Source organism: Carcharhinus amblyrhynchos, chromosome 7, assembly GCF_965287045.1.
Source record: "Carcharhinus amblyrhynchos chromosome 7, sCarAmb.v2.hapA, whole genome shotgun sequence".
In the NCBI taxonomy this organism is placed as follows: Eukaryota; Metazoa; Chordata; class Chondrichthyes; order Carcharhiniformes; family Carcharhinidae; genus Carcharhinus; species Carcharhinus amblyrhynchos.
This window is the reverse complement of record NC_137330.1, coordinates 70,793,703-70,820,512: the sequence shown is the minus strand read 5'-3', so window position 1 is coordinate 70,820,512 and position 26,810 is coordinate 70,793,703. Positions and strand designations below refer to the sequence as shown.

Sequence of the window (26,810 nt, the reverse complement as noted above, 5' to 3'; positions counted from 1 at the left end):
GAGATTGTGTAAGGTCCTAGGTCCACTAGATGTCAATCTAAAAAGCACAGCAATATGAATTTCAGGAAGTTCTGGGGACCTACAAGGGAGAACAATAGGAGGTTGGAATGTAAGACAGATCAATCTGGCAGCATCAGGGAAGAGCTACATATTTTAATAATACGCATCCAGCAATAGCTATCAACATGCGTTTAGCAAGACCGTCCCTTGGAGATCTTTCTCTAGAGGCTGTGCTTCAATCATGAAGCTGTGGAGCTCTGTTTCTTAATGCAATGATAACTGAATCACAGTATGCCTTTCTGCCAGTGGCAAAGAAAATGACTAAAGCTTCCAATGTTTATACAACAGGGATCATCCAGGAAGCTATAGAGAACTTATGTTAGATTAGTCAATTTGCTGTGCAATCAATGCCCTCTTTGCTTGGTCAGATTAATTTATACACTTGACAGTACTTCCATGTAGATGACTGACTGGGCTACCAAAGGTTTGGGTAATGCGGAGTTCCACAGATTACTGAGGCCAGTGATCACACGATGCTCTGAATCTTTTGACAATCCGTAGCCTTTAATTTTTAAAAGAAAACCAATCAATTATCTGCTGTGTCATGAACACTGTGGATTAGTGACCAAGGCTGCCAGGATTTTATTTAGTATTAGCATTTATCACTGAAATTTTGCATTCCTTATTAGATTTAACTTATGTTCAAAGGCAGATCTTCAATCACCTCATAAAACTGTGCAATGGAAAAATGATTATCAAGTGTATAACGTCTCACAGAACAACGTAGCCACGTGGTCCATAAACAAGTTATTGTCCCTTTTAATGTAGCACTCAAAGGCAACAGCTTGTGACACAGTAGTCAGTTACTTATGCTCTTGCAGAACAAATACTGTAGGTAATTGCCTGGATGTGTGAAGAGTTCACTTCTGTTCACATACCCAATCATCCCATTCTTCGGGTTCAAGCTGGAAAAGAAAAAAAATGCATTATAATCACCACCTTGCAATCTGTAATGATTGTGGCAGAAAAGCAATGCAGGACAAGACTAGTACCTCCCCTGAGGCTTCAGCTCGCGATAAAGTCATCTGGATTTCCTCTTCGGTCATGTCCAGATCAAGATCTTCATCCCAGTTTTCAACAGAATTTGAAGTGTTTCCTGCAACAAAAATCATAATAAAACCTGAGTCCAGAAAACACAACTCATTAATCATTGAGAAGAGTTACAAATATGAATCAATATTATAGATTCTTACTGTTTGAACCCATTATCACTATTCAAACCCACTGTCACAACCATTATAACTGGAATGTTCCTCAAACTCTAACCTTGAATCTGGCCATGTATTGGCCACCACAGTCTTCAAAATTGCATTCGTCAGCTAAATTATCTGAGCTACTTTTTTCTCTTGTTAGACACACTGTTTTTAGTTAATATAAGCCATAATGATCAGCAATCCTGCTTCTGCCACTGGTGGATTTAGATTAATTAAGCAGTAGCCTTTTCCATCAATAAAGGAACAACTTACATCAACCAAAATAAAACTGCAGTCAATAAGAGAAGGGATAGCACGGCAAATGTTAATCTTCAGCAGATACAGAACTGAAAGCAAGAGTTTTGATTGCACTTCCATCCAATGCCTTAGTTGTCTGGTTTGAGTCATTTAATGCTTGGGCTTCATTTGAATGTGCATTGCAAGTGTGAAGGGAATGGTAGCATTGTGGTAATGTTATCAGACTGATAACCCAGAGATTCAGATTGACACTCTAGAATAGGAGTTCAAATTCCACCATGGCAGCTAGTAGGCTTTAAGTTTAATTAATTAATAAATTTGGAGTTAAAAAGCTAGTCTCAGTAACAGAATATGGAATGATGATACTGTCATAAAAGCTCATTAATGCCCTCAAATCTGTCTATGTGACCACATGATACGTAATTACCTTTGAGATGGCCTAGTTACCACTGATTCTAGCTGCTGTAGAAAAATTGAAAGGATGAAATACTAACAGACCCTGCAATGTCCTGCTCTCTAACATCTGAGGCCATGACCAAAATTGGAAGAACTTTCGAGACTAGTCAAACAACAGCCTGACACAATCACACTCACCGAATCATACTATACAGCCAATATGCTGCCAGAAGTGATAGCATGATGGTAACAGTCAGAAGAAAATGGCTCTGAGAGTCCTCAACATTGATTCTGCACCCATGAAGGTTTATGGCATCAGGTCAAACATGGGCAAGAATTTTCAGGAGCAATGGTGGTTCAATTAAGATTTCAAGAGACAGTTCAAGAACAGCACCAAACATTGAATGAGTTGCCAAGCTGATGAAACTGGAACACAGGACTTCATGAAGACACAACATGTGATAAATCAAGTTAAGCAATCCCAGAAGCAACAGCTCAGACCCAGGCTCTGCAGTCCTGCAGACCCGAATGGTGGTGGATAATTAAACAACACACTGGAGGAGGAATTTCCACAAATATTCCCATGTGAGGATGCACATCAAAGCAAAAAGACTAAGCTGAAGCATTTACAACTATCTTCAGCCAACTATACCAGTTGGACGATCCATCTCAGGCTCCTCCTAAGGTCCTCACCATGACCGAAGCCTGTTGTCAGCCAATTTAATTCACTCCATGTGATATCAAAAACTAGCTGAAGGCACTGGAAGGACCTAGAGCTATGGGTCTGGATAACATTCCAGCAACAGTACAGTAAAATTTCAGAAATAATCATGCCAAGCTGTTCCAGTACTGATATCTATCCAGCAATGTGGAAAACCGTCCAGGTCTGTCCAGATCAAATCCAATCTGTCAATTACCATCCCCTTAGCTTCCTCTCGCTAATCAGTATTATCAAGTGGCACTTACTCATCATTACCCTGCTTACTGGCTTGGAGTTTGGGTTCCACCAGAGCCACTTAGCTCAAGGTCTTATTAGGCCCTGAGTCCAAGTATGGATAAAAGAACTAAATTCTAGAGGTGAGGTAAGGTGCCCTTTACAGAGTGCAGCATCAAAACAGCTCTAGCAAAATTGGTATTAATGGAAATCAGAGGTAGAGGAGAACTCACCAATGATTGGAGTCATGCCTGGCACAAAAGGAAGGTAATTGTGGTTGTTGGACGTCAATCATTTCAGTCCCAGGACAATCACTGCAAGAGCTCCTCAGGGTGGCCTATTTCACCTCATGGATGCCCAGTTTTGAGCTGCTAGATTTGTTCTGAATCTGTTTCATTTAGAACCATGGTAGCAACACAATGCAATGGAGGATAGCTTCAATCTGAACAAAGGACTTTGACTCCACAAGGACTCTGCGGTGGTCACTCTTGTTGATATTGTCAAGGACAGATGCATCTGTGATTAGTGAGGACTAGGTGAAACAACATTCACATTGCATGGATGAATAAACAAAGGCTTGAACTTAGGGAAACTTTTAATCTGCAAACTCCAGTGCAGCTCACGGTTTTCCGTGGGGCAAAGTTAATTCAAAATCCTGTATTTGTTTTAGTAAACTTGCAGCAGTCACTTGCTTAAGGCAAATATGACAGGCTGAACAATATCCTCTACAGCAGACTGGATGGAGCAGGAGATACAGGTGTTAAGGACTGCAGTGACTTTGACTGCAATGGGTAACGCGTTTGTTGTGCAGTGGGTCATAGGAAGTCACAAAACACTGACAGTATCCTTTGAGAGTTGTGGCCTCCTTGTGTTGTCCCACAGAGAATTGGACACATAATGTGTCTATAGTTGCTGGGGGCTGAGAGAGGTGAAAAAACATTCTGTCAGCAGGTCCCCTTCTTGCTGTTTTCTCTGCAACTGTGTGTGCTGCTTCAACCTGTTGCAGAAATTCTTTTTCCTTTAGCCAGAAGAGAACTGTTAGAAGGATGCTCATTTTGAAAGAAGTGCATTACTAGCATCCCTCAAGATTTCGGAAAGCCATGTAATCAATACAAGCACTTTTTAAAAAATGAACCACTACAAATTGTGAACAAAACGTCTCCCAAACTTTGTAGCATTTTAATTGACAGCAAGTGAATGCTGTTTGAAACTGTCAGTTCCTAATCTGTACGAGAAACATAGAAAATTGAAGCAGGAGTAGGCCATTCGGTCCTTCAAGCCTGCTCCACCATTCATTGCGATCATGGCTGATCATCGAATTCAATATCCTGATCCCCAGTACTGCCCTTGATTTGTGGGTTGTTTAAGGATGTGGCAGTGCTAAAGCTGGTTTTCCTGAAAATCACCAAGGTTCTAACCACCTGACCCCCTTTTCAATAGTTTGGTTAAGCCCCCCTCTATTTCAGGCAACCGCATCAGCCAAAATGAAAGGCTCCAAAAACTATTCCTCCAGCATTGCATTGGCATTTGATTTTGCAAAACTTGTCCCACATCAACCCATTTACAGGCGTAAATGAGATCGTAATGAGAATAATGACAGGCTTTTATTCTTCCAAATCACTTTCCTTTCATCTACCAGTGACTACCAGTCTAGTTATTACCCCTTTTGAGCACTTTGCCAAGCAATAGTCTCCACCTCAAAATAAACTTGTGACAGTCCTGCTCATCTGCCTGTATCGTGACTTAACCAATGTCATTATACCTGTGTTTAATATGCTATCATTAATGAAATGAATCTAGTTACTTTTATGAAGCGTTCACATCAACACTTTGATTTCTGGGCTGGATTTTCTGGCCTGCTCCACGTGTGTTTTCCGGTGGCAGAGACAGGTCATCATTAGGGTCTCTTCTGGTCTCATCAATGTTGATGGCTATTTGCAGTGCTCTCTGGCCACGTCACCAGGGAACTTGCTGCAGGGGTTCACTTTTGGTGGGACTGGAAGATGCCACTGACAGGAAGGGCTGGAAAATCCCAGCTCTAGACAATGATTCACTTAAAGAAAAGCTACAATCATTTTTCAGCCAATAAAAGTAAATAAATGGTCTCAAATTTAGTAAAATCAATATAGAGCAATCCAGAGTTCTATATAATTGTTACATTAAAGTGACTAACATCTGATAGCCCTTACTTTTGTACTATTAGACAGTGTCACAGTGATTAACTCAAAAGTCACATAATCTCAAGGTCAAGCGAATAACTGATGTACCTCTACTTCAGCAATGGAAGATGGAGATCTTAAACTAGTTTTGTCGTGTTTAACACAAAGTATCTTAATTAGTGAAAAATAAAACATTATATCAGTACAAACCTGTTGCAGAACTACTGAAAGCATGTTAGATTTTAAAAACATTGGTCTCAGTTGTATCTATGTTCTATCAGACACATTAACAGATTTAAAGTAAACTGGATACTATCTCCACAGCTGGCACAGCTTTCGAAAAATAATTTCATATGTATCATTAATATTTTAAATAAACAAATGCAATGGTGAAACTTTGGATCAGTAAATCAGCAAAGTTGAGCATATTCAACACAGTGACTTTTCTGATTTCGCAAAATTTTGCAGATAAAATGGATAATAAAACCCTGTGTCTTTTTTGCATCCTGGTGGTAGGCAGTTCTATGGTGCAATTGATTTTTGGAAACAGAATGTTAGTTATTTTAGATAAAATTATGAAAGGCATCATTGTGAAAGTACAAACACTGCCAATTCACGGCAAGAGAAACATGAGCTAGGAGATGAAGCTTAAAAGAGCAACCAGCATTAGAAGGGAAGTATAAAACCTTGAAATTACCCCCAGAGTGACAAAATTGTAACAAGAGTGGAGCGACAACATGTTTTTAAAAAGCCTATCAGTGAGTCACCAATTTCATGGACAAAAGAAGTCAGATAATATGTCGTTTAATAAAATAAAAACTCAAATACTGAAAGCTAGACTAAAAAGGCTTTAGTTATCAAAAGAAAAATATCAGGTATTTATTATTATAATATTAGATTAAATACTCAAGTGTCAGCAAAATATACACAAATACCAGATGTAAGATTTAAGAAAAAACTAACACAAAGAGCTCTTTTCTGTGAAGTTAGTCATAGCACAAATGCAAAGAAATCTGGAATCAAGGCTGTTCTGACCCCAGAGTCAGCAGAAAGAGACCGCATTGATTAATACATGATTTACATTACATTTGTTTTTGGCGTTAACACACATGCTAAACTTAGAGTAAATGCACCATTTAAAAGTCTAATCTCTGGGGAGCTTGTACCCAGGAAGTACCCTAGAAAATCTGTTGGGGGACCTCCTATGAAGTCCTCACACGTCTCCACAGGAATTTCCTGGAAAGTTCAAACTCCTGATAAGTAAATATCCTGCCTTGGGAACCATCTAATATTCCAACTTAATTAAATGTTAGAAGAATTAAAACCACTTCTAACGATATTAATAACTCCCCTGACCAGACCCCACCACCCTCTTCCACCTGGCACTGAGCAACCCAAGTGTACGCTCCCCTTCCCACCCCACGCCGAGCACTAAGCATCCCAAGTATATGCCCCCCTTCCAACCCCATGCAGGCACTGATAAGTGGCAACTATTAGTCAACTGGACTCAGGAGAAGGACTCTTCAATGGCAGGAGACATACCTAGAGCAAAGAATGATGATTGTGGTTTCTTAAAGGCCAGTTATCGCAGGCTGAGAATATCGTTGTGGAGTTTCTCAAAGCAGGCTCCTAGGCCCAATCATCTTCAGCTGCTTCATCAAAGATCTTGCATTATCATATATTCAGAAGTGAAAATGTTTTTGATAACTGCACCACTCATACTTCCTCAGATAACATAAGAACATAAGAACATAAGAAATAGGAGCAGGAGTAGGCCATCTAGCCCTTCGAGCCTGCCCCGCCATTCAATAAGATCATGGCTGATCTGTCGTGGCTCAGTTCCACTTTCCCGCCCTCTCTCCATAACCCTTAATCCCCTCTCTTATCAAAAACCCATCAACCAGCTTCTTAAAAATATTTAGCGAGGCAGCCTCCACCACTTCAACGGGCAGAGAATTCCAGAGATTCACCACCCTTTGAGTGAAGAAGTTCCTCCTCAACTCCGTTCTAAACCGCCTCCCCTTTATCTTGAGGCTGTGCCCCCTAGTCCTACTGTCTTTTTTGAGCGGGAAGAGTCTCTCCACCTCTATCCTATCCATCCCATTCATCATCTTATACGTCTCAATGAGATCTCCCCTCATTCTTCTAAACTCTAACGAGTACAAGCCTAGTTTATTCAGCCTCTCCTCATAGCTCAATCCCCTCAACTCCGGTATCAGCCTAGTAAACCTCCTCTGCACTCCCTCCAGGGCCAAAATATCCTTGCGCAGGTGCGGCACCCAAAACTGCACACAGTACTCCAGCTGCGGCCTCACCAATGCCCTATACAGCTGCAGCAAGACCTCCCTACTTTTATATTCAATCCCCCTCGCTATGAAGGCCAGCATCCCATTCGCCTTCCTGACCACCTGCTGCACCTGCAAGCTGGGTTTTTGCGACTCATGCACAAGGACCCCGAGGTCCCTCTGCACCGTCGCCTGCTGCAGTTTTTCGCCACGTAAGTAATAGTCCTTCCTACCATTCTTCCTACCAAAGTGGACCACCTCACACTTGCCAACATTAAATTCCATTTGCCATTTCCTGGCCCATTCGCCCAGCCTATCTAGATCCTTCTGCAGACTCTCCACACCCTCCGCACAATTTGCCTTTCCCCCAATCTTGGTGTCATCAGCAAATTTCGACACCCTGCACTCGGTTCCCTCCTCCAGATCATCTATATAAATGGTAAAAAGCTGAGGCCCCAGCACCGACCCCTGGGGCACCCCACTAGTCACCAACCGCCAATCCGAATAGCACCCATTGACCCCCACTCTCTGCCTCCTATTTGACAACCAATCCTCTATCCACGCTAACACCCTACCCCCAACTCCATGTCCCCTGACCTTCTGCAATAACCTCTTGTGAGGTACCTTGTCAAACGCCTTCTGAAAATCAAGAAAGACCACATCCACCGGCTCTCCTCTATCCACTGCCCTAGACACATCCTCATAGAACTCCAGTAAATTTGTCAGACACGACTTCCCTTTAATGAAACCGTGTTGCGTCTGCCCTATCAAGCAATTCCCTTCAAGATGCCTCGCAATTTCCTCCTTAATGACGGATTCTAACATTTTACCTACCACAGACGTTAAACTAACCGGCCTATAATTCCCCGCCTTTTGCCTGGCACCCTTCTTAAACAACGGCGTAACATTAGCCGTTTTCCAATCTTCCGGCACTTCCCCGGAATCCAGCGACGTCTGGAAAATAACCACCAAGGCATCCACTATCACCTCCGCCATTTCTTTCAGAACCCTCGGATGCATTCCATCCGGTCCTGGGGACTTGTCCACAATCAGCCCCTCCAGTCTGTCGAGCACCACCTCTCTAGTAACAGTAATGTCATTAAGACCCTCCAGTCCTACCACCTTTCCATCGCTAACACCCGGCAAATTATTCACGTCCTCCTCCGTGAAGACAGAAACAAAAAAGTTATTCAAGACCTTAGCCATATCCCCATCCCCTACCACTAGGTCCCCTTTCTCATCCTCTAAAGGACCAACGTTCACCCTAGCCAGCCTCTTCCTTTTTATATATTTATAAAAACTCTTGCTATCCTTTTTTATATTAAGTGCTAGCCCAGCTTCATAGCTTCTCCGACCCTCCTTTATCAACTTCTTTGTCAATCTTTGTTGACATTTAAACCTTTCCCAATCCTCTTCTCGCCCACTGCTCTTAGCTACTCTAAATTCCTCCGCTTTTAATTTAACACTTTCCTTCACCTCCTTCGTTACCCACGGCTTATTACCTCTCCTCCTACTGTCCTTTTTGACCATCGGAATAAATTTCTGCTGAGCACCAAGAAAGATCTCCTTAAAGATCCTCCACTGCTTCTCAGCAGACCTACCTTCCAATGCGCTCCCCCAGTCCACATTCGCCAATTCTTCTCTCATCCTACCAAACTCCCCTCTATTCAAACAAAGGACGCGTGTCCGGGAACCCACTTTCTCCTCCTCCATCTGCAACAGAAACTCCACCATGCAATGATCACTCTCTCCAAGAGGATCCTTCACCGCAAGGTCCCTAATTCTACCCGCCTCATTACATAGCACCAGATCCAAGATAGCTCGCTCCCTCGTCGGCTCCAACACACACTGTTCAAGGAAATTATCCCGGCAGCATTCCAAGAACTCCTCCTCGAGCCCACCTCGTCCAACATGGGTCAACCAATCAATATGCAGATTGAAATCTCCCATAACTACTGCCGTCCCATTCCTGCACGCCGCACTTATTTGCGCGTTAACAGCCCGCCCCACCTCCAGATCATTATTTGGGGGCCTATAGACGACACCCACCAGCGCCTTCCTCCCTTTGCTGTTCCTAATCTCCACCCACAACGATTCCACTTTCTGCTCTTTGGCTCCGATATCATCCCTTGCTACCACCTTGATACTATCCTTAATCAGCAGAGCTACGCCACCCCCTCTTTCCTCCTGCCTATCCTTCCTAAACACTTGATAGCCCTGTACATTCATCTCCCAGTCCCTGTCACCTTGCAGCCACGTCTCTGTAATGGCCACCAGATCGTATCCATTTGTGTCGATCTGCGCCACCAGCTCATCCACTTTATTCCGAATGCTTCGTGCAGTCAGATAAAGCGCTTTCATCCCAGCCTTCACCTGGACCCTATTTGCCGTAACGCCACCAATTGGGACATCCTCGGCCTCTTCCCTTACCTGTACCCTATCCTTAACTTTTGACCTCGTAGCGTCACCTACCCTCGCACCCTCCCCCCCCCCTAATTAGTTTAAAGCCCTGTCTACAGTCCTCTTTACTCGATTCGCCAGCACTCTGGTCCCAGCACGGTTCAGACCAACCCCATCCCGCCCGAACAAGTCCCACCTACCCCAATACTGGTGCCAATGCCCCATAAATTCGAACCCATTCCTCCCACACCAATCCCTGAGCCACCCATTCACTTCCTTTATCCTGTCAACCCTACGCCCGTCTGCACTCAGTTCAGGCAGTAGCCCAGAGACGACCACCTTGTCGGTTCTACTTTTTAATTCCATTCCTAGCTTCTCATACTCCCTCCCCAGATCCTCAGTCCGCACTTTGCCTACGTCGCCGGCACCCACATGTACCACAACGACCGGATTCTCACCCTCCCACTCCAGGTTCCTCTGCAGCCCAGCTGCGACAACCTGTCCCCGAGCACCAGGCAGACAACACACCCTTCTGTGCACTTTGTCATTGTGACAAAGGACAGTGTCAATACCCTTCACCCCACTATCCCCAATCACTACTACGTTCCTTTTCCCCTTCTCTTTGCCTATGTCCTGCTGCATCACTGTACCGTGTGCAGTTTGCTCACCAACCTCACCTGCCTCGTCCTCTTCCAGACTGGAAGCAAGAACCTCAAACCTGTTATGCAGATTAAGAGGCTGAGGCCTCCGCTCCTCACCCCCCTTCCTCCTCCCAGCAGCCCCCTTTTGTCCCTGACCCTTAGATTTAGCCAGTCTAGGGGGGGTGGATGTCACTTGCACCCCATTGACAATGGCACCCTCTCTCCCCCTGATGAGCCTCAGTGTCTGTAGCTCAGAGGCCAGCTCATCCACCTTGAGCTGGAGCTCCTCCAGCAACCTGCACTTACTACAGACATGGTCAATAACGAAGCAGACTGCGATGGAAATTCAGCAGGACCTGGACTTTAGTTGTTATGTGGCACATTTAATAGTTGCCACTTAAGTGTCAAGAAATGACCACCACCACCACCACAAAAGCGATTCAACCCACCTCTTCTTGACATTCAACAGAATCACCGTTGTTAAAAAAAGACACCATCAACATTCTAGGCATCATCATTGATCAAAATCTTAGCTGGATCACCCATATGATACGGATCCAAGAGAGGTCAGAAGCTGGAATTCTGCACATCTCCTGCCTCCCAAAGCCTTTTCACAATCTACAAGGCTCAAGCACTCTCCATTTAAACCAGAAGCATGCAGCTCCAACAAATCTCAAGAAGCCCGAAATACCTAGGACAAAACAGCTTAATTGGCAACCTACCTACTATCTTGAACCTCCTCTTCCTCCAGCACACAGCGGCAGAAGTGTGGACTATTCCTAAGATTTACTGTAGCAGCTCACCAAGGCCTCTTTGGTAGCAGCTTCCAAACCTGCATCCTCAACACCAAGAACAACAAAGGCAACAGTGCTTGGGAAACAAATTCCCCTTCAAGTTACACACAAAAGTATATTGCTGTCCCTTTTACGACTGGGTCAAAACCCTGGAACGCTCTTCCTGATAGCACTGTGGCTCTACATATACCAGGTGGACTGCAGCAGTTTAAGAAGATGGTTCACCAACATGTTCTCAAAGGTAATTAGGTATGGGCATTAAATGTTGGTCTCATCAATGATGCCTGCATCCCACCAAATGAATACAATTTTATCCCATAATTAACTGCAACTAATTATCTTATTAGGTTTAATTATAGATTATCTATTAGCAACTGTACCACAACATGATGCATCTGGGAGGTTCAGACTGGAGGGTCTGAATCACCACTAATATACATATTTCTCTGAAACAGGAAATTTGAAAAGTGATAGACGTGGCTTGACAGAAAAAGTATGACATAAAGAGGGAATCTAAGCTAAACATAAAACTTCTTAATTTAAATAGATTCTGCAAGTGCTAAACTAAAGATAGTGGGGACTAATCTCCCCAAAAAATTCAAAGTGTTGAATTCGCGTAAAAACTGGAGTAAATCCCGCAGATGTTTTCAGCAGTAGTTTCAAAATGAATCTCCCACACCCTGTGCACTGCAGCGTGCCTCAGCATGATTCACGTGAAAAACCAGGGGGCAGTGCCTATTCCCACTGGAGTGTCTTGCAGCATAGCACTGAGGGGGCCAGTGCGTATGCGCTAATTTGTCAGTGCCGAGATCGGCGCATGCGCAGTGGCCTCTGTCTGCCAGCCTCCCAATCACTGGCCAGCTCGATTGTGGGGGCCATGGGGCTGGCCAGCATCGCTGGCTGTGCGATCCCCTTATGCCCCGATCATTGGCCCAGGCCAGCCTCGATCCCACCTCCTTAACTGCAGACCCGATCTCCTGATTTCTGGCCCGGAGCTGATGACACCAGAAATCCGGCGCTGGGAGACGCATGGAGGCTATGGTGTCAGTGGGAAGCAACACAGGATGGGAAAATTGCCCCCGATTTTTCTAAAGTGATGTTCAAACACAAGAAATTTAGCAGCAAATTAAAAATTTAAAAATGCTTCCGAATTACTCAACGAACCAAGGCAAAGAAAGAATAAACTAATCGCAATTTCAATTTACGGCTTGTGCCAAGTTTAATGATTTCAGCCAGATTGCCAGCAGTATTAACACAACTGGTCTTAGCTATCCCAAGTTAGAGAGAGGAAAATTAACCATAGTTTCCATTCCTGGTTGCAGTCCAGGAACCAATACTACAAGTAAGCTTGTGAAAAACATGCTGAATACATGCTAGAATTTTCTGTGGAGCCCAACTGTCACCAGCCTGCTGGCACTCAACGACAAAGTGCAAATTTGAAGAATGGTCACTTGTGCTAGGTACCACAGGGTGACTGGACCTATCAATTTGTACTGAAGCAAGCAGCTACAAACTTCAGCAGGGGTAAGATTGGTAGAAAAGACAAAGAATTAAAAAAAAAAGAAACAATTTGACAAACAGTCAAGTTTAATATATAATTTGAAATAAAACACTCACCATTTTCGCCCTTAAAAGAAGATTCATCAATATTAGAATTTAATTCTACTGTTGCATTTTGAGCAGTGTCAGACTGTAAATGGATTCTCTCGTGATCACTCAGCTCAGGAGTGGATATGGGGTACTCTTCAAAACCTAGGGTGTCCTCACCAATACTTATGCCTTCATCTGCAAACAGTTTGTAACACAATTCTTCTTTTAAAACATGCTTCCCCTCAACTTCCAAAAATGATTCCAACATTTGGATAGTTTCTCCTGCTGGAGGTTTATGTAGGATTCCTTTTCTGTCCACAACAGAAAGCAATGCATGCGGGTGCATTTCATTGGATGTGCTTTCAGAAAGACTTGCTCCTAAGCCAGTTTCTTCCACTTTGTTGTTTCCTGGTTGTTCAAGTGTTCTACCATGCATGTTGCTTGTTATGTTTAGATTGTTGGGTCTAAAAGTAGCAGCCAAGGGTACACTTGTGTCATCCCACTCATCTGAGGTCAAAAAGACAAAACAGAAAGTTAACTATTTTGAATTACTTAGGTCATTGTACTATTCTATGTACACAAGATCACTTAAATAAATCTCCACAATGGAGCAAGGAGTTCTAAGTAGTCTGTACCTTCGTCATCTTCCCATTTAAGATCCTCAGAGTGTGTGCTTTGTTCTGCTCTTTCTTTTAAAGCTTGTCTCCTGGATTCCTCCTAAACAAAAGGTGCAATTAGTAATAAGGTGTATTGGTTTGTAATTCTGATTTAAATTTTAATATTTCCTCTTTTTATATCCCATCCACTTCTTCCCTGTTACCTGCTGAATTTGTCTATTTTTGTTATTACATAACTGTTACATGTTTATACAATTTTTTTTTATTGCAAGTTACACTGCAATTAGCCTTTGGATTGTGCAAGTGTTATATGGATAACTGCTATTTCCATTATTTATTACCATGCCCCTTTACATACTGTATTCAGATCATGCTTACATTTTACATTACATGGCTAGTGTCCCCAATGTTGCCTTGGAAATCTTTGACATCTCTATCAAATGTAAATTTCAGGTTGATATGGAGATTCTTTTCTCTGTTGCTTTGAATCACTTTGAAGTCATTTGTTCATATTCAATTTCATGACCCATGAACATTGGATTGACAGCCCCAGTCTATTTTAAAGGAGGAATTTCCACAACCAACCTTGAAAAGCAACAGATGGCCCAAGAACTCTTTAATGTTCTCTGATTGACAGTGTCACCTACTTCAAATGTGGGATTAGCTTTGTTTGTTTTCATAGCCCTTCACCATACATTGACTTTTACAAGCCTCTTGACTGACAACTGAATGCATTTTCAGAACAGGGAATAGCTTGGTTTGTTTTTGTAGCACTTTATACTCCATTAACTCTGAGGTACTTCACTTTTTGAGCAGGTGTTCTTTCTGACTGCATTTTTATACTGGTTTTCTTTCTAAGCTGAAGTTCCCCCTAGAAAGAGGAGGTGCTCTGCCTGATCAGATTTTTTAAAGGGAATTTTTTTCAAATCTGAAGGGCTTCCTAGAAAGTCCAGGTGTGCAATTTGAGTGCAATGTTTAAAGGATTTCTTTTTCTAATTCTTCTGCCTGAACAGCCTGCCTTTAGCAGCGGCCGATTTTAACAAATACAAGCAACTGACACAGGATACTCAAAGAGGACCTTCTCACAGCCACTGCTGAATTCTCTCGATAGACATGATGGCCACGTCGAGGGACTCAAAGGCTGTTGTAGCTCCAGGTAGTCAGGACAGGATATGCCTTGGCATTGCCCCTCTGGGACACAGGCGGTGCCTGAAGGGGGAAGCTCTTGGCTATCCCATATTAGGGTGTTGCTCACTTGGGAGGGGTAACGGGTAGGTTGGGTTACCCTGATGCCCGTGTGGTGTGTTATGTGTGTGTGGGGGGCAGATGGGTGACCCAACTATTTAGTGATGGGGGAATGGGGGTAGGTTGGTTGTCTCTCTATGCTGAAGGGTTGGGGGTGATGCCCTTATCTGTGGGGGGCGGGCGGCAGCGGAATTTGCAATGTCCTGAGGGGGGTGGAGGAGGGGGTGGCTGTCACTTTACTCAAAAATTGGAGCATCCTTTTTAAAAGGCACCTCAATCTCAGAGGAACCTGATTTGTGTACCAACATGTGTAAGCCCAACCCCGCACAAACCCCATTCCCGTCCAAAAAGATGACTAGTCATGGGCGGATTGCAATCGGGATCGCACCCAAACATGATGCAATTCCCACCTGAGATGATAGTCTTTTTCTTTGGGTGAACTGTGCCCCATAGATCTGAATTACTACTTGTACAATATGGCCAGAACAACAGTCAGCCCCCTCAGTAAGAGCTGCTAATATTTAATAAGCTGGGAGCCTCAAAAAAAACTTCCAGTGATGGTTCTTATAAACACAGTATTCCACTAAACAAACTGTGGCATAGCTGTCTCTCTACTCTGCCATCAGATTTTTAAATGGATCCACCTTGCATTAATTTGATCTTTTTCCACCCTAGCTATGACTGCAACATTACATTCTGCACTCCCTCATTTTCTTCTCTATATACAGTATGCTCTGTCTGTACAGCACACAAAAAACAATACTTTTCATTTCATACTATACATGTGACAATAATAAATCAAATCAAATGGTGATTCTGCTATTTTATGGCGCTAGTTGGGCAAGTCACTTGGAAGGTGCACAAGTTTGAAACAAGGCAACAACATTCCATCATCCTGCACTTGCTGATAATGTGGAATATTTTGTTTTATTTGTTTGTGGGATGTGGGCATTACTGCACGGGTCAGCATTTACTGCCCATCTCTGAGGGTATTTAACAGTCAACCCACATTGCTGGAGTCACACGTAGGCGAGACCAGGTAAGGACGACAGATTTCCTTCCCTAAAGGAAACTAGTGAACTGAACAAGTTTTTATGACAATCAACAATGGGTTCATGTTCATGGTTAATATTTTAATTCCACGTTTTTTATTACTTAATTTGAATTTTACCATCTGCAATGGTAGGATTTGAATCAGGGTCCCCAGAACATTACCCTGGATTTCTGGATTACTAGTCCTGTAACAATACCACTACACCACTGCCCTACCCAAGAGAAAACATTTTGGTACCATTTTGCTTTTATTATAAGCTTACCTCTTCTTAAGGCTATTTTAATTGTCTTTTTTAATAGAATAGCACAATCAGCATCACTTGTCTGGAAATGACATCAATTTATTACAAATGCTTTTGCCTACAGAAATCCAATATTCAATAGAATAATTAGTTAGAACTAACCACCAACACAGTCCCCAAGTTTCACCAATAGGAGAATTTCACAGCAACTCCCATCCTCAAATCCCATTTTCTGTCAAACTTTGTCTCTGCTTTTCTGTCCTCATCCTTTCTTGCTCTTGAAAAAGATGAATCGTAGTACAGCATTTTCATGAATGTTAATCACCTTCCAATAATCAAACTTACTAGGAGTGATCCTCTGTGCTAACTAGACATTTGATCCAGAGGGTGCTACAACCAAACATGACCTACTCCTCATCTGCCATCCAAAACAGGGGAATTTACAGCAATTGTTTACTTTCATCTGCCATCCCACCATCGGTGCCCAGAGATGCTGAAATTAATGTTAGTACCCATACTGCGCATCTTTATTGTCTTGTCCAGAAAATGTCTATCCATTGCAGTCCTGACCTGATGAAGTTGGTGTACTCTGTAGAAATACCGACACCAAAAGTCAGCATGAGTGACCTCAGAAGGAACCTGTTAAAATATTTCAAATAAAAATAGGCAAATCAAACATAAAAAGCTCAAATACACAATACAAGCACAGTAAAGTTAAAGCATAAAGAGTCTATTAATAAAACAATGCTTCTCATGAGTTACATAAAATTAACAGACTTGCTTAAATTAGCACGGCTTAGCTCATTCACAAAAATGAGACTGCAAAGTTGATCCTCAAAAGAATAATATTTCAGCCCACTCTTCTAAACCACAACTTTTTAAAAGTTTACAGGAATAATATGATGAAGATAAAATTGTTAGCTCAAACTGAATTTGAATATTTTTTGCAGCAATTTGAAGAAATTGTTTTAGCTTCACAATCCATATTTTTCTTCCAAGAATACAAAGTAATCTATAAGTAAGGTAAAGTCCAAGATGACCATAGGCTGCTCTCCCTTTTGATGGAGAGCTGACTGGTGGCAATTTTACCTGAGGATCAGGAAACACCTCAGGAAAAAGGGCAAGGTTGAAAGGCAAGCCTTTATGAATAACATCAGCCGATACAAGAATTGAACCTGTGCTCTGCATCACTAACCAGCCATCCTGCCAACACAGCGAACTGACTCCTCAAGAGCTGGAAGCGAAATCCATCTTTGCATATGTGTGGTTGCATGCAACTTATCTAAATATTTTAATTCACCAAAAATGTTTTCTGTTAAATTTACCAGTTTTGCGTAAAGATCTCTTATTGGTGGACTATTGACCAAGAGATCCGATATTGAACAGTTCTCATCTTCCAAGCTGAAGGTCAACAGCCAGAAGTTAAATTGATCTGCAGACATAAAAGGATTCACATAGAATGAGAAAAGAGTGAGCTCATCCAAATAATCACCGAAAACAGGTCAGCTTTGAAATTCAGTATTTAATTTGCTGGAAAGAGCTAAAATAAATTTGAATATTTTGAATTACAGAAAATGTTTCCTGCAGGTTACTCACTAAAAAGAAGCACTGATCTTTTTTCATTATGCACATTCAAAGCAAAAGTGAGACTGAACCATGAAGGAAGGATATGTAGGGAGGCTGAAACCAACAATTTCAGTATAATCATTAAATCTGAGATGAGCAAGTCAGGTGAATATCTAAGAAATTGCTTTGCACTGGAGTTAGAAACACAGTGAAAATGACAAATCTTGTTCGTTACACAGGCCACAAGGAATAGCAAATCTGCACATTGTTTTCTTATTACCCTGGATGCATTATTCTGAATCACTAACATTGTTTAGTTCTTGTTAGGGTAGAGAATTGTGTCTCAGTCATAATGGCATTTAAGTAGACCATTTGGCTCATGGTAACTATACAATTGGTTTTAGTGTGATCATCTCAGAAAAAAATGGAGTGTTTTCTCCTTCACCACTGGGTGGCGGGGGACAATATTCTGGGTGGCCTTGATATCAACGTAGAGGGGATTTCTTAAGAGAAGAAGTAGGCTATTTGGTCCCTCAAGCCTACTTCCTCATTTGATAAGAGGGTGGCTGATCTGATTGTGGCCTAATCTCTACTTTCCCGTCTAACCCCCAATATTTTGGGTGCAATCTTACCAGAAAATAGCACAGTATTGGTTCTGGCATGGGAATGACTCCCACTGACGGCGCTGGCATGGTTTGGGCTGAATCTCATGCCCCATTGGTAATAATTTTTATGCCCATGGGTTTCATGCTCCTCCAGTGGCACGTTCCCTCTGATTTGCCAGCCCTGCAACAACCTAACTGCTACAAGCACTGGACAGCTCCATATAAACGGCACATTAGCACTTCTTTCACAATGACTGCAGGGAACAGCAGACAAGAAGGCAGCACCGTGCAACTTGGAGGGGGCCCTCACCAGAATGCTGGATGGAGCGGAGGCAAGACACACTTTACCCTGGCTCTCTACTCCCCGGATGCAGTGAGAATGGGCAGCAATGTCAGATGATGAATGATCTTCACTCAGCAGGGTAAGTGAACCACCCCCGGTCTCCCACTGAACCCCCTCGCACACCTTTTGCACACCTAACCCTGTCTCTGACTCAGCTACCTTGGCACCAGATTTCCCCTTTCCTCGCAAAATCACCATGTTCGCTCAGTACCTACTATGTTCCTCACACTCCAGTTCCTACTCAAGTCCCATGCATGCCACATCTCATCACCAGCTTAAATGTCAACACTCCCACCTACACTCTTCCTCTTTGTGTCATCACAGGGCAAACTCAACCACAACGGGTGTAAGTAGGCACACCTAGCTGGTGGAGTCATGCCTGAGAACTCACACATGTTCTGAGGAGTGAGCCCTTGACTCGCCAGGGAGAAGAAAGAGCGTGCCTATGCTGCTGGTGAAATGGGGACAGCAGAGAAATGTGATGAGTTACTACATGAAATAATCTAATATATAAAAAGGAATGATGCAATAGTTAAAATATGAAAATCTTTGGAAGAAATATTGTTTGCAACTCTCCAAATGTTGATTTTACTATTTTGTTACATCTTACCATCTGGCCTACTGGAGTACGTTGCAGGATCAATCTGAAGGTTAGTGAGGCGGACCTGCGAAATAAAAAATGTTAAAAGATAGTTGTTTTCAAAAAATAATTTGTCCTTCTACTTCACCTCTATCCATTATCTGACAACACTGTGTACCTTAAAACCATCATACGAGTCACTAATTTGCATCTGAGTATCCTTTTTTGTTTCCACATCAGACGTGATGGATTCTTCCACTGTAGGTGTAAATGCATCAGAAATAGCTCCAAGCAATTTTGACAGCCCTTTGCTCAATGCCTGGTCTCCTTCTGTGTGTTCTTCAACCTGGAAGAGAAGAAAAGCACCAAAATAAATCCTCTATACTTCTGCAGTTTGTAAGTATCATGGTGATATCCACCTCTGGTTTTACTGAACATAGGAGTGAGAGGAGAAAATAACAGCTACTTATAATGAAAATTAAAAATCATATTAGCTCAGGGAAATTAATGAACTTGATAACTGAAAGATGTTGCATACTTTCTTTTGGAATCAGATAAAATATTGTTCAACATATAACTCTTAAATTCACAAATTTGCAGTTACATTGTTACTGGAACATAAATACCAAAACATCAAAGACATTCTATCTTTTGTTATCAGAAATCATTAACTGTACTACACTTCATTATCAACATGAAATAAAACAAAGTGTGGAAAAATACAACTGATCTAGCAGCATCTATGGAGAAAGGAACAGAGTTTCAAGTTCTTATGACTCTTTTTCAGAATTACAGAGCGGCAGAAATGTGATGGATTATATACTGTACAAAAGGGATAGAGCAGCTGGAGCAGATTAGAAGGTCAGTGAAAGGTGGGTCAGATTGCAGTAAAGATGTGTAAGTCACAAGAGAGAGGAAGCATGTAGGGCTGTAGAAGGTGATGACAGTGGCATAAAGGTAAGATATCAGAATGTGTTGATGGAAGAACAAATGTCAGTGCTCAATGAATACAAAACTAAAGAATAAGCGATTGATGGCAAAGTGGGTGAGAGGAGTGGGAGGACTGAATTGGGACCAAACATATTTTGGATAAAAAAAAAGGTTAAGAGGAAGGAGAAAGAAAACAGTCTAAAGTTGTTGGAACTCAGTATTGAGTCCTGAGGGCTGTAACATGCCTCATCAGATGATGAGATGTTGTCCCACCAGCTTTAGCTGGGCTTTACAGGAGCTTTGCAGCAGGCCAAAGATGAACATGTGAACAAGCATGAGAGCAAGATGTTGAGTTGAAATGGCAAATGACAGGAAGGTTGGAATTATGCCTGCAGGCTGAATGAAAATGTTCTGCATAGCAGTCACCCAGTCTGTGGTTAATCTCCCCAGTGTAGAGAAGACCACATTGAAAACAGTGAATACAATAGATCAAATTGAAGGACGTGCAAGTGAAATACTGCTTAATCTGATAGAAATGTTTGGGGCCTTAAATGGTGAGGAGGGAGGAGGTTAAGGGGCAGGTGTTGCACCTTATGTGATTTCATGAGGAAGTGCCATTTAAAGGGATGGGGTGGTAGGGTGATGGTGAAGTGGACTAGGGTGCCATGAAGTGAGTGGTCCCTGCAGAATGCTGACACAGACAGTGACGTGATTCATGGTGGCATCACGCTGGAGTCGGTGGAAATCACGGAGGATGATCCTTTGAATGCAGACGCTGGTGCGGTGGGAAGTGTGAACAAGGGAGATCCTATCATGGCTCTGGGAGGAATGGAAGGTTTGAGGGCATAGGTGCAGTAAGGCAGACATGTCAGAAACACCATTTTCCAAGGTGGCATCATTGGAATTGATGCGATAGAGATGGAGAAACTTGGAGAATGGGATGGATTACTTACAAGAAGCAGAGCGCGAGGAGCTGCAGTCAAGATAGCTGTGGGAATCAGTGAGCTTGTATTTTTCTCGTCACAGATGCTGTCAAAAATGCTGTGTATTTCCAGCACTTTTTGTTTTTATTTCAGATTTCCCACATCCGCATGTTCTGCTTTCAGTGTAACTGGATTAGTTTTCTACTGAAATCGCAGCATGACTAAAATTGCTGTCATGCAAAGATCATAAATAAGGGCTATTTTTATATATGTATATACATGCAGTGCAGTCACACATCCCATTATAGGATATGTTTATCAATGCTGAAGCAAAATAAACAGAAGCAAGTTTCCTTAGAGGAACTTGACGCTTCAACCAGAACATGCTTATACTTCCTTACCAGAAAAAAAGTAAATTTATTAACAGATATGCAATCAGAAACTTGGTATGTACAGTGTAAATTATAATAGGCTATAGACTCACATTAAGTTTCTCTTTGAATGCTAAAGCCGTGGCTGCAATGGTAGTCACAGTGTCATGTTGGATAACCTGAGTGAATTCAGCCAAATCATGCGTCAAAAGCTCCACAGCTTTTGCAGACTGCAAATTAAAATGATAAAATTTAAAGGATATAGTCGTAATCCTGGTACACAATGTGAAATCATTGGAGTACAGTAGTTTATACATAAACAGCAGACATGTGGCACATTGCCAACGTTCTTCATCCAGTGAACAAGTTGGCAATGCCATCAAAAAGCCACAACCTATGAAAATCTTCTCCTTCCTATAACAACATCAGAGCTATGATTTCCTTTGGAGACATTCATACAGATGTGTGTCTACAGTGCTGGCTTGAGGCACATGAAATCACTACACTGAAGTGACTTTCTGATTCAGCCTAATCTGCAATGGATTAACTACCTCAAGGGATCAATAATGAGTAGGAAAAAAATGCTACTGTGAGACTGTTTCTATTTGAAAGGATAAAGGATTTAAAACTATTTCTACAAAACATGATGCTAGCAGTACTGTGACAATTGATAATTTATAAAAGCAAATGCAAGAGAAGAGAATCTTATTCCCCTTCAATAATTCTTGTTTAGTGACCACAAAAGCATAAATAAGATGATAATGTGCAAACAACAATGGCATTTAGTATTGTAGGTTTGGCAGTAACACAGATGTAAATTTAAGGATATTTACCAGGCACTAGGATAGAGAAATCTAGAACTACTTTATCACAAATGGTACTGCTCAAGCAGGTGTGACACATGGAGATGCCACTTAAAGCTCTTTGAAGACTTTCCAGGAAGGTTCTTCAAAACACCCAGCTGACAGAGAAATGGGCAATGCAACAATGTTGGTCTAAATTGAATGGACTAGAGTCAGAGGAAGGAGAGAATATCCTCCTTTTTTTAAGGCAGTAGATGCCAGATTCAGATAGAACATAGAACACTACAGCACAAACAGGCCCTTCGGCCCACGAGTTGCGCCGATCACATCAACACCTACCAATCTATAGACCTATCTATAACCCCCAATCCCATAAAACCCCATATACTCATCCAGAAGTCTTTTAAAAGACCCCAGCGAGTTCGCCTCCACCACCACTGACGGCAGCCGATTCCATTCACTCACCACCTCTGAGTGAAAAACTTACCCCTAACATCACTTCTGTACTTTCCTCCCCGCACCTTAAATCTGTGTCCTCTCGTAGCGACCATTTCAACCCGGGGAAATAGCCTCTGAGAATCCACCCTATCTATTCCTCTCAACATTTTATAAACTTCTATCAGGTCGCCTCTCAACCTTCGTCTCTCCAGGGAAAAGAGACCCAGCTCCCTCAACCTAACTTCATAAGGCATGCCTCCCAGTCCAGGCAACATCCTTGTAAATCTCCTCTGTACCCTTTCAATAGCTTCTACGTCTTTCCTATAGTGAGGCGACCAGAACTGCACACAGTACTCCAAATGAGGCCTGACAAGGGTCTTATAAAGTTGCAGCATTACCTCCCGACTCCTAAACTCAATCCCTCGATTAATGAAGGCCAGTACACCATACGCCTTCTTGACCACCTCTTCCACCTGCGAGGCCGATTTAAGAGTCCTGTGGACCCGAACCCCAAGATCCTTCTGCTCTTCAACACTACTAAGACTCCTGCCCTTGATAGTGTACTCGTTCATCCCGTTGGTTATGCCAAAATGGACGACTACGCATTTATCCGCGTTGAAGTCCATCTGCCACTTCTCCGCCCAGTCCTGCATCCTATTTATGTCCTGCTGCAACTTTTGACATCCTTCCAGACCGTCCACAACACCACCGACCTTCGTGTCATCAGCGAACTTACTTACCCATCCCTCCACTTCCTCATCCAGGTCATTTATGAAAATGACAAACAGCAAGGGTCCTAGAACAGATCCCTGGGGCACTCCACTGGTGACTGACCTCCATGCAGAAAAAGACCCATCCACAACCACTCTCTGCCTTCTGCAGGCAAGCCAGTTCTGGATCCACAAGGCCAAAGGCCCTTGGATTCCATGCCCTCTCACCTTCTCAAGAAGTCTTGCATGGGGGACCTTATCAAACACCTTGCTGAAGTCCATGTACACCACGGCACTTCCTTCGTCAATGTGTTCAGTCACATTATCGAAGAACTCAACTAGGCTCGTAAGGCACGACCTGCCCTTGACAAATCCATGCTGACTATTCCTGATCATGTCAAACCTCTCCAAATGCTCGTAAATCTTGTCCCTCAGAAGCCTCTCCATCAGCTTACCAACCACTGAGGTCAGACTCACCGGTCGGTAACTTCCCGGGCTATCTCTGTTCCCTTTCTTAAAAATAGGGACTACATCCGCAATCCTCCAATCTTCCGGAACCTCTCCCGTCTCCATTGACGACGCAAAGATCATCGCCAGGGGCTCTGCAATCACTTCCCTCGCCTCCCACAGTATCCTGGGGTACATCCCATCTGGTCCCGGCGACTTATCTATCTTGATAGAATTCAAAAGTTCTAACACATCCTCCACCTTAATATCCACAAACTCAATCTTTTCCATCTGCTGCAAATCCGTAGCAAAATCTCCCAGATCAGCTTCCACCGTGAATACTGAGGCAAAGTACTCATTAAGCACCTCTGCCATTTCTTCTGGTTCCACACAGACCTTTCCCCCTTCACCTTTTATAGGTCCTATCCCTTCTCTTCTCATCCTTTCACCTTTCACATATTTATAGAAGGCCTTGGGATTCTCCTTAATCTTACCCGCCAAGGTCTTCTCATGACCCCTTCTGGCTCTCCTAATTTCCCTTTTAAGCTCCTTTCTACAGTCCTTATACTCCTCAAGATCCTTAACCTCTCCTAGTTCCCTGAACCTTTTGTACACCTTCCCTTTCCTCCTGACTAGGTTCAACACAGCCTTCGTGCACCACGGTTCCCGCGACCTACCAAAACCCCCTTGTCTCATCGGAACGTTGTCATGCATAGCTCCAGACAAACATTCCTTGAATATCCGCCACCTTCCTTCGGTACTTTTCCCTAAGAACACCTCCTTCCAGTTTATTTGTCCAAGTAACTTCCTGACTTCTTTGTATCTCCCCTTACTCCAGACAAACACCTTCCTAGCCTGCCTGATCCTATCTCGTTCCAATGCAATTGTGAAGGAGATAGAATTATGGTCACCATTCCCAAGATGCTCTCCTACCGAGAGATCCATCACCTGCCCTGGTTCATTCGCCAGTACCAGGTCAAGTACAGCCTCTCCCCTCGTAGGCTTATCCACATACTGTGTCAGGAAACCTTCCTGAACACACCTAACAAACTCCTCCCCATCCAAACCCCTTACCCTAGGGATATTCCAGTCGATGTTTGGGAAATTGAAGTCTCCCATCACGACAACTCTGTTATTAATACATCTCTCCAGAATCTGTTTCCCTATCTGCACTTCAACTTCCCTGTCACTATTGGGTGGCCTGTAGAATACACCCAGCAAAGTTTTCGACCCTTTGCTGTTCGTAACTTCCACCCACAGAGACTCTGTAGATAGTCCCTCCACGGCATCCTCTTTCTCTGCAGCCATGACACTGTCCCTGATCAACAGTGCCACTCCACCACCTCTTCTGCCATCCTCCCTGTCCTTCCTGAAGCATCTGAAACCTGGCACCTGAAATACCCAGGCCTGTCCCTGAGACATCCAAGTCTCCGTAATGGCCACCACATCACAATCCCAAGCAGCAATCCACGCCCTAAGCTCATCTACCTTATTCACTACACTCCTTGCATTAAAATATATACACTTCAGCCCCTCAGTCTGGGCATTTCCCTTCTCCACCCCCTGTCTAACCTCCCTCCCATTCTGCCTGCGGTCCTCCCCTACCTGGGAGCTAACCTCCTCCATCCCAGTTTCCCCATCGCAATTCCCTCCCCCCATCCTTTCTAGTTTAAAGGAAGGTTTTCAAAAATCCAGTCTTTTGATGAATGAGTGCGGGTTACTGAATGAATGAGCGTATAGACGAATGGGTGAATGAATGAGTGATTGGGTAGGTTGGTGACATGCATAAGGTTAGTAGTCGGGTGATCACTGGGATAGTCAGGTCAGACCGGGATGGAGGTGAGGGTAGTAGTCAGGAATGTCTACGAGTGGCTGGGTTTTCTGATTATTGGGGGGGAGGGGGGCAATCAAGTGGTCAAGGGGGTGTTCAGAGGAGGGAGCTTAGTGAAGGGGAGTTAGTCCTATCTGCTCAGGGAGGTTAGTTGTATTTCTGGGAGGAGGGTGGTGTGTGATGGGAGGCATTGCATGATGGTGGATTGTGAGGGGTCGGGTGAGTTTGGTTGTGGAGTTATCCAGGTGTTAGACCAGGTTTTCAACTATAACATTCCCTAGATCAGTATCCAGGTAAGTTGCATGTCTCTAGCCTAGATACCAAGTTGGGATGGAGACATTCACGGACTATCCCAGGGAAGTCTAAACTTTAAGGGCAATTCCTATACAAAGACTAACCTGATGAAGGAGCAGTGCGCCGAAAGCTCATGATTCCAAATAAACCTGTTGGACTTTAACCTGCTTTTACTGTGCCCACCCGAGCATCTCCACATCATGGCTATCCCAGGATAGTCTAAACTTCCCAAGCAATTCCTACCCAAGATCTTCCATAGAGGCCCAAGACTCATCAGCCAACCCTACACCCCGTCTCCAAGGATGTGCAGACATGAAGATTTGGGATTATATTTATCAAAGTAGGTCTGTAATGGGATATAACGGCAGAAATGAATGGAATGGACAGAGTGTTAGAATCCTTAACAAAATCATTAGCAAGTTTAATTGTTAAACATTCTAAAGCAATCTCACGAATTGCAATACCACTTTATTCGGCTTTGCAGGAAGTCTGATTTTTTTTTAAAAACTCCATACCTTGGCTTTGACCGTTGCGATGTTGTCTTGAATCCAATGCCTCCACCACCTATTAAGGGAATCAGGAGAAGTCAGTAGAATCTATTTTTTTTAAATAAATTGCCGCTGCTTCGCGTTGCTTTCAGTTTATGAACTGTTTGTAACTGCTGCTTACTTACCTCTCCGCCATTCGGGTGGTACGAGCGACTTTACAGGCGTGAGAATGACAACAGCTTGGACCCAAACAAAGCTTGCGGTCAGAAACAGCTGGTTATCTGAAAGGCGACAAAAAAAACAACACAGGCAGAGAGACATGGCATCATTGCCACCGTGGCAAAACTCATTATGTGGAATGGTAACGAACACTCGACATTACCTGATTCAGAACCACTTTAATAGAGGCACCAATTCTTAAGTATTAATCGGCGGGCAGGAACTCGCACAGAACTGCTGCAATATATTGCAATGAGAATATAAGTGCCTGGGGTCAAGGCGCTCTGATGGATGGAATCTACAGACACACCGCGCGTGCTCTAGGCTCATACTCCCTCGCCAGCAGAGCGACGACGTCACACTCCAGACCGCGCCCCCAAAGCCACGCTGTCTCC

The 26,810-nt window shown here is 43.2% G+C and overlaps 1 protein-coding gene across 1 annotated transcript; it reads right to left on the bottom strand.

Annotated features, from left to right (window-relative positions):
• Nucleotides 1-488: 488 nt before the first annotated feature.
• Nucleotides 489-26,638, bottom strand: LOC145345496 (BSD domain-containing protein 1-like). Its single transcript, XM_080193324.1, has 12 exons — nt 26,579-26,638; nt 26,382-26,477; nt 26,224-26,272; nt 21,299-21,415; nt 19,140-19,307; nt 18,992-19,046; nt 17,193-17,299; nt 16,438-16,506; nt 13,346-13,427; nt 12,738-13,217; nt 1,053-1,156; nt 489-965 (listed from the first exon to the last, which is right to left on the bottom strand). The coding sequence occupies exons 2-12, from the start codon at nt 26,390-26,392 to the stop codon at nt 921-923; spliced, it is 1,287 nt and encodes a 428-aa protein (XP_080049450.1). The 5' UTR covers nt 26,393-26,477; nt 26,579-26,638; the 3' UTR covers nt 489-920.
• Nucleotides 26,639-26,810: the final 172 nt, after the last annotated feature.